Source organism: Lepidochelys kempii, chromosome 2 (genome assembly GCF_965140285.1).
Source record: "Lepidochelys kempii isolate rLepKem1 chromosome 2, rLepKem1.hap1, whole genome shotgun sequence".
NCBI lineage: Eukaryota > Metazoa > Chordata > Testudines > Cheloniidae > Lepidochelys > Lepidochelys kempii.
In genome coordinates this window covers 147,190,926-147,205,490 of record NC_136381.1, presented here as the reverse complement: position 1 = coordinate 147,205,490, position 14,565 = coordinate 147,190,926, and the positions used below count along the sequence as shown (strand labels likewise).

General features: G+C 42.5%; 1 protein-coding gene across 1 annotated transcript in view; it reads left to right on the top strand.

Annotated features, from left to right (window-relative positions):
• SLC12A7 (solute carrier family 12 member 7) overlaps positions 1-14,565 on the top strand; it is a 334,753-nt gene that overhangs the window by 154,741 nt on the left and 165,447 nt on the right. Inside the window, exon 2 of the mRNA XM_073332427.2 lies at positions 6,133-6,227. Within this exon, the coding sequence (XP_073188528.2) occupies positions 6,133-6,227 (95 nt within the window). The remainder of the gene's footprint in view (positions 1-6,132; positions 6,228-14,565) is intronic.

The following is a 14,565-nucleotide window of genomic DNA, read 5'->3' as shown; positions in this document are numbered from 1 at the left end:
ACTATCAAATTCCCCTTTCTTCCATTTGTTATATATTATAGTTTTATTATTATTATTTATTATTTATATCTGCTTTTACTTCTCCTCTAAATCAGGTTGGCATTTTAACCAGCATGGCTGTTATCTGCACAACCTAGAGCACCCTGCCTTTACCCTACTGAGGGCTCAAGATGTGACTGAGTTAATTTAGGCACCCCCACCCTTTCCATTCCGAGGGCTCAGGAGATAGGGCGCCTACCCTTACCAGTCAGGGGCTCAGGGAGAAACCTGGTCAATTTGAGTACCTGCCCTTACCTCTTCCCTTGGGGCTCAGGGCTCTCTGGATCCGCAGGACCTTTTCCCAGTGAAAGAGTCTTACACAACTGTGCTCTAAACATCTGTTTGTTAGCAACACACACAGAATACATATCACAAGCAAAGCTATTATGCTTACTGCTCTTAATATACAAGCACATTTCACCCAATAGCCAGTCAGAATCTACTTCTCTGGGGGTTCTGATCCACTTACATGTCATGGTCGTGCAAGGGGATAGGGTATGCCACAGCTTGTTGGTTCCCAAGGAGTGTTGTTTTTCATTTACTGTATATACCTCCTTTAACTCTATACTAAATTTATCACATTGTCCGACACCCCTACATAACAAAATTTAACCAATCACACGTGTCCTCCTCCCTGCCCTTCTGTGTGTCCTCCTCCCTGACCAAGTCTCTTATATTTTATCTCTCATGCCAAAATTGTAATTTATTTATGACTTCCCCTGTTTGTGCAGATGGTCAGCATGAATCCACTAGTCAGAACTTATCTTATCTATTACCATTTGTTCTTGAGTCTCTCTGTATTCTCCCTAAAACTTCCCAGTGCCTATGTCTCTCTACTTTACAACCCTTGTTAGGGGACATTCCTGGGGAGAGGGTACTTTATTAGCAGCAGAGAATACTTTTTCTCAGTTTTAGTGGGGAAATCCCTGAGTTTCACCCAAGGCTGGTTAAGGAAAGTTTAGTATGGGAGTGGGTTAGGTCCCAGGCCTGCACAGTCTTCTGTTTTAAGGGGTATTGACTGGACTATTGTGATAAATGAAGGTGTGTGTGTGTGTGTGTGGGGGGGGAGTAGCTCCCTGACACCCAGCTGCCAGTTAGCTAAAAAATCTCTTATAGTAGCTGTTCTCTACTTGCTTTACCTGTAAAGGGTTAAAAAGTCTGACTGCATGCATAGGTAAAAGGAAGTGAGTGGGCACCTGGCCAAAAGACCTAATGGGAAGGCTAGAACTTTTAAAAATTGAAACGAGACTCCCCTTTTGTCTGTCCATGTTGTTCTCCCAGAGAGGAAACACAGACTAGCAATGCCGTAAGAAGCTTTGAGCCAGGTATGAAAAATCATAGAATCATAGAAGATATGGGTTGGAAGAGATCTCAGGAGGTCATCTAGTCTAACCCCCTGCTCAAAGCAGGACCAACACCAACTAAATCATTCCAGCCAGGGCTTTGTCAAGCTGGGCCTTAAAAACCTCTAAGGATGGAGTATGGGTGGGAGAAGTATGGAACAGGTTTTTTTGGGGGGTGGAAGGTGGCATTGTTAGGGAGGTGGGAAGCCTCCCCCCATGCAGACTCTTGCTGACCCCAAGTCTCTCCCATTCAGTCAGGCACATCTGCCGTTGTTCCCACACCTCCCCATCCCCATGTGTCCCTGCAGCCTCCTCCCCAATCCTCATGTGTCCCTGCAGCTCCCCTCCCCCATCCCCATGTGGCCTTGCACCCCCACTCCCATTCAGCCCCTGGCTCAATGCTGTCATCCCACTAGCTCCTGAGCCTGTGCCCCAGTCTGTTCCCTGCACTAGCCATTCTGACCCCCAGTCTGTGACCCCCCCCAGCAGCCCCATGTGCCCTACTCTGTTCTAACCTGGCTCCGCGAGCAGGGTGCTGTGATGAATTTCTACTCCTGGGGGAATTCTGTGCCATTGCACATACACAGAATATTTTTTCCCCACAGAAAATACATTCTGCCCATGAAGTACTGCAGTTCCACCTTTTGCCCACCAGAGGCAGCTGTGGTGCCAGAACAGGCAGCTATGTTCATGCTGCTGGCTGTCCTAGTATCACAGCGGCCTCTGGTGGGTGAAAGGTGGAAATGCAGCACTTCTTGGGCAGAATGTATTTTCTATGGAAAAAAATTCTGCAGGACACATGCATTCTGCACATGTACAATGGTGCAGAATTCCCCCAGGAGTAACTCTTCAAAATTACAGTACTGATTGAATATTCTGAGAGTTTACTAGTAAAGAAATTAATATTGATTGAAAAGTGTACTCTTTTACATCTGACATTTTGTTGTTGTTGGCTGTTGTCGTTTTTGTCGAGGGGAGGAGTCCCAAAAAGATGAGCTTGGGTGTTGTCTTTCTAGACAAAAGTTGTCAGAATAAATCTTGAGCAGATCAGATTACACTGATTAAGGTATGTTTAAAAATATTTTTAGCATTAATATCACTTTTAAAAATTATTCTTCATAAGTGAAAATTCCTCTTTCAGCAGAGACTAAAGAATAATGTTCTCTTCAGAGAATTCATGAAGGACTGCCCTCTTTCAAAATAGTCATCTAAATGAGACCGAGGTCACAATTTGCACTCTGCTAAGATGCCCTTGTCAAAATATGAGATAGAGGTCATCACCTGTCATAATCAAAAATGGCCACTGCCTCCATTCTCCTGATCCTCAGTGTTTGATTATGAAGAATAACAGCAGAAAATTACCATTAACTGCAGCTAGAGTCTATACTTGAATGACCAAGCCTAAAAGTTAAATTTTAAAAAGCTATTTAAGGTTGTTATTGTATATCTTCAAATAATTAGAAATCTCACATGGTAGCATTCTCCTTTAGCTTTCTTGTTTACTGTTCATGTGTGAACATTTTAATAATTAAAATATTAAATCTCCCCCAGGAAATTCCCAAAGTTACATTAAAATATTTGAGGATACACTTAAGTAATTTAGGGTAAAATACATTACAGGGATGTTGTAACAATCAATATAAAAGATTTTTTTTGCCTTAAATACTGATGTATAGTTTCAATCTTAACTACATTATAATATAATATATGTTATATTCAGTGCTGGGATGATGCCTCTTTTACAAGTTAACTTAACATTAGGAATGGTAATTAAGCACACATGACATTAAAAAACAAGCATGTTTATTTTTTTCCATTTAAAACTTTTAAATTTGCTCTGACAAATCATTCTATATGTACCACAATATCCAGTTAACAGGCAACTCATAAATAATCTTCACATATCACAATGTTTTTCAAATGTTGAAGGCTGAGAACTTTCAACTCACTTCATTTGTAACTGAAAACCCAATGGAAACATTAATTTTTAATTGAAAAAATCTGTTGACAAAAAATTTTAACCTGCTATTTTAACACAGACTATAATGCCTTTTCTGCAACAGAAAAAATATCTATGGACAAAGCAGTTAAACTTAATTTTAGAAAATTTTAGCTGCTGTAGTAATTCTCTTAAGCCTATTGCTGTCTTCCAAAGGAAATTACAAGTGTGCACTAATCCTTTAGAACCACTTTTATCATTTATGAGACATGCAACACCCAAAGTAGTAAAATATTTATGCCTTTTAGTCACTAAAAATTGAAAGTATGACTAAAACGTGATGATTTCACTTGAGCCCATAGTGTTGCACTGTCTCACATATTGAAGTAAAAACAGACTTTTATTATAAACAATGAAAATAGAAACAATTGCAGTAGAAGTAATTACATATTAAAACAAAAATCACAATAACTCTAAAATAAGTATAGTGTATCTGGAAGACTTGTTACTGAAAAGTCCCTGAAGACATGAAGCGATTAATTTACACGGCAAGAGACTTTAATTAGGTCCCCTGTCCAATGCTTGGTAGAAAATGATTAAAATGCAGGATAAAAATAAGGGAAAAATGATTCATATGCCTTGGAAAATATTTTATTGAGTTAGTAGCTATCCAGAGAGAATTACATGAGAATGAAAGATATTATACTTTGTGATCTGATAGCCATAAGTCTTGCTTCAGAATAGATCTACATTTTTACATATAGAAATAATTTATAGAACATTCACACATATTTATTGTGTCATGCCCCATCTTGAGTATTATCGTCAGGCAAGGGAGTTTGAAACAAACAAAACAATTGATGTTTAATAACTCTTTACTGCAGCTCCAATTGTCCCTAAAGCATATGCTTTCCTTTCTAACAGACACTGAAAAGCTATATGTTCCTCAGCTTCATCCAACTTGTGCTCTTATGAAAAACCTTAATGATGACTTCAGCAATGTTAATGTAGAATAACTCTCAAACTGAATGGAGAAGAGAGTATGATGGTATCGATAGGTTTTGCATAAAAGTGCAAGTGGAGACTTTTCTCTTTTCCCTCTTATTTCTATACTATTAAGGTTTGGGTGGCTAGGCTCAGTATCGATTCAACCTTAACTGTCACTAAATAACCTTAAGTGTCACTGAACAGTGGTTTTGTGTGTGTGTGTATTAATTTATATATTAGCTAGGGATGCCAATTAATTGCAGCTAACTCACGTGATTAATTCAAAAAAATTAATTGCACTTAGAACAATAGAATACCAGGCATTCGCATAGCACTGTTGTAGGTGGCATTGCAAAATATTTACATGCCAGACGCGCTAAAGATTCATATGTCCCTTCATGCTTCAACCACCATTCCAGAGGGCATGTGTCCATGCTGATGATGCTTGTTAAAAAAATAACGCGTCAATTAAATAATCTGTCAATTAAATTAAAATCTCCTTCGGGGGAGAATTGCATGAGGTGGTGGAATCTCCTTCCTTAGAAGTCTTTAAGGTCAGGCTTGACAAAGCCCTGCCTGGGATGATTTAGTTGGGGATTGGTCCTGCTTTGAGCAGGGGGTTGGACTAGATGACCTCCTGAGGTCCCTTCCAACCCTGATATTCTATGATTCTATGTCTCCTGCTCTGTTTTATGCATTCTGCATATATTTTATGTTATAGCAGTCTCGGATGATGACCCAGCACATGTTCGTTTTAAGAACACTTTCACTGCAGATTTGACAAAACACAAAAAAGGTACCCATGTGAGATTTCTAAAAATAGCTACAGGACTCAACCCAAGGTTTAAGAATCTGAAGTAGCTTCCAAAATCTAACAGGGATGAGGTGTGAAGCATGCTTTTAGAAGTCTTAAAAGAGCAACACACTGATGCGGAAACTACAGAGCCCAAACCACCAAAAAAGAAAATGAAACTTCTGCTGGTGGCATCGGACTCAGATACTGAAAATGAACATGCGTCAGCACTGATTTGGATCGTTATCAAGCATAACCCATCATCAGCATGGATGCATGTCCTCTGGAATGGTGGGACATATGAATCTTTAGTGCATCTGGCATGTAAATATCTTGCAACGCCAGCTACAATAGTGCCATGCAAATGCCTGTTCTCACTTTCAGGTGATGTAAACAAGAAGCAGGCAGCATTGTCTCCTGTTTGTCTGCGTGAATGGTTGACCAAGATGTAGGACTGAGTGGACTTGTGGGCTCTAAAGTTTTACATTGTTTTATTTTTGAATGCAGTTTTTTACATAATTCTACATTTGTAAGTTCAATTTTCATGATAAAGAAATTGCACTACAGTACTTGTATGAGGTGAATTGAAAAATACATTTTTTTGTTTTTTTTACAGTCCAAATATTTGTAATAAAAATAAATATAAAGTAAGCACTGTACACTTTGTATTCTATGTTGTAATTTTAATTAATATATTTGAAAATGTAGTAAACATCCAAAATATTTAAAATAAATAGTATTCTATTGTTGTTTACCAGCACGATTAATTGCAATTAATCGTGATTAATTTTTTTAATTGCTTGACAGCCCTAAAATTAACAACATTTTTGTGCACATTTCTTACCTGGCTTCAAAGGCTAGCTATGTTAATGAGTGAACTGGTCTAGCTATCCTTGATATGAGTTAGGTCAACACAGAGCCTTCATAAGGGGAAAAATTGGGCTAATGAGTCTGTTTCTAAGTTTCAACCGCTTTTCTGAGGTAGGCATTGCTGCTGCCTTTGTTTCTAACCATTTCTTATTATCCACCAGGAGATGGGATTCCGAAGGAAAATAGTCCATTTATTAACAGTGCCGAGATGGACCAAGGAAATAGCTATGAAGGGAAAAATATGGCTCTCTTTGAGGTAACTTTCAGAATTTTAAAATAACTTATTTTGAGGAGTAAATTACAGAGCAATTTCAGGTTATTTTTAGAGAGTGAGGAAAAGTAAAAACAATTGCAGCTCTCTGTATATTAGAAATCTGTTGTACAAGACATGTAAACATAATTTGTTTCTTTTAATTGTTTAGTTTCCATGAGGTTGTGTTAATGTTTTTAAAAGTCTGATCAAGAATCACTTTTTAAATTAATTTTGATTAGAAACTTTCTTAACTTATCCACTTCATAATTTATTTTATAAGCAAATTATTGTGACATCCCCCTCTGGCGTTGTCTGGACCGGTGATCTGCTAGGCAACTCCAATCCTTGACTCTGGGAGCCAGCCTTACCCTGCTCTGCTGTGAGAATCTCCATTCCTGGCCTGTTCACGCACAGTCTCTGGCATATAAGCTGCTCCTTGGATTGTGCAACCGAATGACACTAGCCAATACTTCCGGTCCCAGACACAACCCTAGGAACCTCCGTCTTGCATTGTCCAGTTATGCCCACTGGATGCTGCAAGTTTATGAGTTTGACAATTTAACAAAGAAATTGATTTGTACCAGGCTTGTTATCCCAAGGGGAGTCTCTGTCACACTTCAGACCAAATGCACTGCTTCAGGTAGAATAACCAAATACATTTATTAACTATAAAGATAGATTTTAAGTGATTATAAGTCAAAAAATAACAAGTCAGATTTGGTCAAATGAAATAAAAGCAAAACACATTCTAAGCTGATCTTAACACTTTCAGTGCCCTTACAAACTTAGATGCTTCTTACCACAGGCTGGCTGGTTGCTCTTCAGTCAGGCTCTCCCCTTTGATCAGCGCTTCAGTCGCTTGGTGTGGTGTTTGTAGATGTAGGTGGAAGAGAGAGGAAGTGCATGGCAAATGTCTCTCCCTTCTATCATGTCCTTTCTTCCCTCTTGGCTTTGCCCTTCTCCCCTTCAGAGTCAGGTGAGCATTACCTCATTGCAGTCCCAAACTGACCAAAGGAAGGGGGGTGACTCACTCAGAGTCTAACAGATCCTTTTGATGTTGCCTAGGCCAGCATCCTTTGTTCCTGTGAGGCTGGGCTGGGTTTTCCCCATACATGCCCTGATGAGGTGTGAACTACCTCTCTGTTCTTGGAGAGTTTTTGTTGGGCTTGGTTTAAGCCATGAGGATAAATTTTCAGCTTTATGACCATATACATGAAATTATAGCTTATAACATTACTGTAATAATTACTGTAACGTCACTAGAACAACCATGCTCAGTGCATCATGAACCTTCCGAAGACACCCAACATGACAAACTTTGCATTGGATACAACACAATCATTTTTTTCAAAAGGAACATGGGGGTGTAGCGTGTTCCTCCAAGGTACCCTTAGTTTACTGCAAGAGGGTTAGTTACTGACTAGCTTGAAGGCAGTTTGTGTTATAGTTCTCTTGGGATCCAGCCATTAAGGCTATGAGGCAGCATGCCTCAGTTTCCCCAGTCACACACAGAAAACCAGGTTTTTTAAGGTTTCTCTGCTGTGATAAGCTTTAAACCTGTTTACAGGTATTAATTGAAAAGTAGAGTGATGGAGCAGGGAGTATTAACCTGGTAATGTTGCATGGGAGTTTTACTAGTTTACTGTCTTCTGCTGACACGGGGTGTGCCTCCATTTCCCTGGGGTAGTGCATCAATACTAGATGGTGATGGGAAATAAGGGTGTGACTTCACTGAGGGATGATACTTGACGACCAGCAAGTAAAGGATTGTGGCTGCGCTTCATAACCTGAGCCCAGGAAGGGGTTGGAGCCAGGTGATACTTTCTGCCTGGGAAACTGGACAAAGTGTGGAGGAGGGGCTGGGAGTGTGGCTGGGTGAAGCAGCAGGAAGGGGTTTCAGTTTGGAGCTGGCTGGGGAGATGCGGGGAGGCCCAGAACCTGGGTCTGTGCTCCCCGCTCCCCAAGAGGGACCTAACTGAGGGGTCCTGTTTTCTGTACCTAAAAGCTCTGTTTTAGACTGTGTTCCTGTCGTCTAATAAACCTTCTGTTTTACTGGCTGGCTGAGCGTCACGGTGAATTGCAGGAAGTGGGGGGTGCAGGGCCCTGACTCCCCCACACTCCTTGACAAGTAGCATTATCATAGATTTAACATCTGTGTCAAAATTCTTATCCCCAAAACTTAACATTAATGCCAAAATTTTTATCACAGATGGGCATTTACTAGTATCTTTATGATACCACGCCCTCTATTCAGATAGTGTAGTTTGAGGTTAGTTTGTTCGTTACCCATGGTGTTCTTTGACTCTCTCCCATGTAATCAGTCACTAGCTTTTCCTTCCTTCCATTGTTCCCCTCTGCGTCGGCTCTTAATTTAATCACGTTTCTGGAATTTTGGTGCCTCAGGGTCTGGCAAGATAGATGTTCAGGGGGATCCTACACATTGGTTGGCCCTTTGGGGATTGGTCTCCGAACCCCAGGACTGTATATATGCAGAAAATCCAGCTCCCCTTTTGGGGTTATCCTGTGTTCCCCCTTCCAGAACTCAGTCCTTCCCTGCCCCCTGGAGGGCTGTGATCTGTGCTCTACGAGCTAGGTGTGTTTACTCTTCGATCAGATGCTCCTTTTCCCAGCAGCTCTCCCATAATTGCTTTCTGTGTCTCACCAGGGTGGGGTAAGACACCCCCCACTCTGTCAGTTGGGCCATTTGTATTCTCACTAACTACCACCTGGCAATTTTCTTTTCCCAACTCCTCTGTTATCACAGGCATTGGAGCCGCATCTTGATTTAAAGACACACAGTTACTTTCCAAAAACCCTCCAGGAGGTCAGTTACACAGTTCCTTCTCAAAACCTGGGTCACAGGCTGAGTGTCTGGGCGCACAGATGCTGACCCAGCCACCCTAGTGTCCTGGACATCCTGCCCCAAGTGACTAGTGAGGAGACATTCCTGTACCCCCACTATTCCTTTCCCAGTTTCCTCCTCTGGGCCCCCTCCTAAGACAGATTTCTCTGTGCTCCCTAGGAAGGGTTCTGTCTCTTGTTCATCTGCAGAACTCTGCCAGCTAACAACTGGGACAGTTTTCTTAATCACTGACATCACCTCTCCTGCCCTTGTGCCTGAGGGCATGTTGCCTTCTACTGGAAAGGAGCTAGCTTCAGCCTCTCCCACACTTGGAAGTACACTGCTTCCCTGTGTTACAGAGTCACAGGAATCCTCACCCACCTCAGTGGTTTCTGAGATCCCCAGCCCCTTCTCTGGGCTCTCCTCTGGGACACATTTCTCTATGTTCCCAGTGAGGTGCCTGCAAGAATAAAATATTGAGGTTGTTGACTTAAGTCTATACCAGTCCTTTGATTCTTTGTACCCGGCCTTAGAAAATGAAAAACACTGTTCAGATGAGTGTAAGCCTTGTCTTTCCAGGTGTGTCTGATGCTAGTTTGTTGCAGACACAGACCACCTGACTGCATTATAACCAATTGAGACAGTTATTCAGGGTATGATAAATGTAGATACCCTTTTCTCCCTCAGAAAGAATCAGTATCATAGCTATCTTAGAGACCCTGAGGGACTGAAGGTAGAATCATAGAAGATTAGGGTTGGAAGAGACCTCAGGAGGTCATCTAGTCCAACCCCCTGCTCAAAGCGGGACCAACACCAACTAAATCATGACAGCCAGGGCTTTGTCAAGCTGGGCCTTAAAAACCTCTACGGATGGAGATTCCACCACCTCCCTGCGTAACCCATTCCAGTGCTTCACCACCCTCATAGTGAAATAGTGTTTCCTAATATGCAACCTAGACCTCCCCTACTGCAACTTGAGACTATTGCTCCTTGTTCTGTCATCTGCCATGACTGATAAAAGCCAAGCTCCATCCTCTTTGGAATCCCCCTTCAGGTAGTTGAAGGCTGCTATCAAATCCCCCCTCACTCTTCTCTTCTGCAGACTAAACATGTCCAGTTACCTCAGCCTCTCCTTGTAAGTCATGTTTTCCAGCCCCCTGATCATTTTCCTTGCCCTCCGCTGGACTCTCCCGAATTTGTTCATGTCCTTTCTGTAGTGGGGGCCCCAAAACTGGATGCAATACTCCAGATGTGGCCTCACCAGTGCCGACTAGAGGGGAATAATCACTTCCCTCGATCTTCTGGCAATGCTCCTACTAATGCAGCCCAATATGCCACTAGCCTCCTTGGCAACAAGGGCACACTGCTGACTCATAATCCAGCTTCTCATCCACTGTAATCCTAAGGTCCTTTTCTGCAGGACTGCTGCTTAGCCAGTTGGTCCCCAGCCTGTAGTGGTGCATGGGATTCTTGCATCCTAAGTACAGGACTCTAAACTTGTCCTTGTTGAACTCATCAGATTTCTTTTGGCCCAATCCTCCAATTTATCTAGGTCACTCTGTATCCTATCCTTACCCTCTAGCATATCTACCTCTCCCCCCAGCTTAGTGTCATCTGCGAACTTGCTGAGGGTGCAATCCATCCCACCATCCAGATCTTTAATAAAGATGTTGAACAAAACCAGCCCCAGGACTGACCCCTGGGGTACTCCGCTTGATACCGGCTGCCAACTAGACATCGAGCCGTTGATTGCTACCCATTGAGCCCAGCAATCTAGCCAGCTTTCTATCCACCTTATAGTCCAAAGGCAGACCAAAGGCAGACCAAAGGAAGGGCCACATCTTGCAAACACAGGTTCCCCACTATGAACTGCAGGTATTTGAAGAGGGAATAATGTACTGAGACATTCAAATGTGCTTTTTGGAGATTTGTAGCACATAGAAATAGTCATTTCTAGATTTTCTTGATTGAGAGACGTACTCCACCCAGAATCTTATTGCTGATTATAAAGGAGATCAGTCTAGATCTGGGAGTATGTGCCCATCCTCTTTTGGGAATCCAGAGCTATGGTTTTCAAACATAGGATTCTAAAATTAGGTTTCTAAATCCATATGTAGACTTCTATTAACTTCAGTGGAAGCTACTGATGCTTTGCATTTTTAAAAACCAGGTCACTTATTTATGGATTTAAATTCCTAATTTTAGAATCCTATGTTTGAAAACGTTGGCCCAGTAAATCTGAAATAGGTACCCTCCCAAGGTGGGACAGGTGAAATTGCACACAGTCAAGAAGATATTGAAGGAGTTCCAAAGAGATGTCTATCAGAATAAAGAAAAGAAAATTAAGGAAGGAACATGAAATGTGAAAAGTAGCCACATTGTACCAAATAAAATGCAGTTTGTCCTCAGTAGTTTTAGTCCACGCTGGGTATAGTCTTTCAAACCTGTTCCCAATAAGAGATGAGATATAGACTGGCTAGCTTTTGCTTACTGGAGGAGGAGCTAGAGAAACTGCTTATATCTGGAACCTCAGGTGGATACCAAGAAGTATCCCTTTGCCCTGTAGAGGAAGGGAATGAGCAAAAGGGCTGCTTTTGATCCATACCATTGTCTTCATAGCTATTGCCCCAAGGAAAGAGAGGGAAAAAATGCTCCTATAGGGAGTTTGATCTGGTTTGAAGCTTACCTTATTGCTGTGTCTGAGGCCTCACTAAACAGCTTTAATGCATCAAAGGGACATTGGATCACAGGGATCTTAGAAATGATTTTTACTTCCCAGGATCACAGCCCAGTCTGCATCCTTATTATTCCATTTTCTGTATGCCCTTTCATCCGATTCAGACTCTTATAAATCATCAATACCCTCAGTGTGGCCTGGGTGGAAACATTAATATGGGATCCATTGTTTGACATAGATTTCACTGAGCTCAATGAGCTACCTCTACTCTTTGTTTTCAGTTAAACATTGATAATCAAAGAGACTAGCATTTCATAGATTCATAGAATTTTAAGATTGTTAGGATCATCTATTCTAGTCTAACCTCCTACATATGTAGGCTATAGCATTTCACATAGTGATTCCTGTCTCAAGCCTGTATCTTCAGTTTTGAGGTACAGAATCTCTTTTAGAAAGACTTTCAATCTTGATTTAAAGACTTAAAGTAATGGGCAAGTGATGGTAAGTTGTTCCAATGGAGGGGAAGGTTAAAGGACTAGAGACCCAAGTATCAACCCTACATTGCATCAGAGAAAATGAAGACTTTCTGTATAGAAGTCAGCATTTGGCATTGCAAGCACAGCATGCTGAAGAATCAGAGAGGGCAGTGCAGAACAGGGAAGAAAACTGGCAGTATGTGACCTCAAGAAGGAGGAGGAGGAGAATCCATATACTCCCAATGCAGATAGAGCTAAGAAACTGTTTTCAGGCTCTCTGCACAGGTATTATGGAGGAGAATGGTTTGGAAGAGTCATCTGAAGGAAGGGATCAGAAGGAGACCCCATCGACTGGAAGGCATAGGATGCATTGTCCTAGGGATGGAGGTTCTAAGACCACCACTTCCAAGAGGAGGAGATGGGTGGTGGTGGTTGGGGACTCCCTCATAAGGGGGACATAGTCATCCATATGCCATCCAGATTAGGAAACTTGAGAAGTGTGCTTCTTGCCTGGAGCTAGAATTCAGGAGTTGTCTGCCGAGACCGATCAAGCCCTTGGACTGCTGCCTGTTCCTACTTCTCCATGTTGGCACCCATGATACTGCCAAGAATGACCTTCAGCAGGTCACTGCAGATTATGTGGCTCTGGGAAGAAGGATAAAGGCATTTGAGGCGCAAGTTGTGCTCTCATCCATTCTCCCTGTTGAAGGAAAAGGCTCAGGTAGGGACCACTGAATTGTGGAAGTAAATGTGTGGTTACACAGGTGGTGTTGGAGAGGCGGTTTTGGATTCTTCGACCATGCGATATTGTTCCAGGAAGAAGGATTGCTAGGAAAAGATGGGATCCACATAACAAAGAGAGGGAAGAGCATCTTCGCAGGCAGGCTTGCTAACCTAGTGAGGAGGGCTTTAAACTAGGTTCACCGGGGATGGAGACCTAAGCCCTGAGGTAAGTGGGCAAGTAGGGTACCAGGAGGAAACACAAGAAGGAGGGTGCAACAGGGGAGGCCTCCTGATTCATACTGAGAAAGTAGGGTAATTGGCTCGTTATTGTAGGTGCCTGTACACGAACACAAGAAACTTGGGAAACAAGCAGGAAGAATTGAAAGTCCTGGCACAGTCAAGGAACTGTGATGTGATCGGAATAATGGAGACTTGGTGGAGTAATTCACATGACTGGAGCACTGTTGTGGATGGTATAAACTGTTCAGGAAGGGCAGACAGGGGAGAAAAGGTGGAGGATTTGCACTGTGTGTAAGAGAGCAGTATGATTGCTCAGAGCTCCAGTATGAAACTGGAGAAAAGCCTGTTGAGAGTCTTTGGGTTATGTTTAGAGGTGAGAGCAACAGGGCTGATGTTGGGGTGGGCGTCTTCTGTAGACCACCAGACCAGGAGAATGAGGTAGACAAGGCTTTCTTCGGACAACTAACAGAAGTTTCCAGATCCCAGGCCCCAGTTCTCATGGCAGACTTCAATCACCCTGACATTATACCTTGACTTTAGCAAAGCTTTTGATATGGTCTCCCACAGTATTCTTGCCAGCAAGTTAAAGAAGTATGGATTGGATGAATGGACTATAAGATGGATAGAAATCTGGCTAGATTGTCGTCAATGAGTGATTAATGGCTTGATGTCTAGTTGGTAGCCAGTATCAAGTGGAGTGCCACAGAGGTCAGACCTGGGGCTGGTTTTGTTCAAGATCTTCATTAATGATCTGGACGATGGGATGGATTGCACCCTCAGCAAGTTTGCGGTTGAAACTAAGCTGGGGGGTAGATATGCTGGAAGGTAGGGATAGGGTCCAGAGTGACCTAAACAAATTGGAGGATTGGGCCAGAAGAAATCTGATGAGGTTCAACAAGGACAAGTGTAGAGTCCTGCACTTAGGACGGAAGAATCCCATGCACTGCTACAGGCTGGGGACCGACTGGCTAAGAGGCAGTTCTGCAGAAAAGGACCTTAGGATTACAGTGCACGAGAATCTGGATATGAGTCAACAGTGTGCCCTTGTTGCCAAGAAGGCTCATGGTATATTGGGCTGCATGTATAGGAGCATTGCCAGAAGATCGAGGGAAGTGATTATTCCCCTCTAGTCGGCACTGGTGAGGCCATATCTGGAGTATTACATCCAGTTTTGGCTCCTCCACTACAGAAAGGATGTGAACAAATTCGGGAGAGTCCAGTGGAGGGCAACAAAAATGATCAGGGGGCTGAGGCACATGACTTATGAGGAGAGGCTGAGGGAATTGGGCTTATTTAATCTGCAGAAGAGAAGAATGAGGGGGGATTTGATAGCAGCCTTCAACTACCTGAAGGGGGGTTCCAAAGAGGATGGAGCTAGGTTGT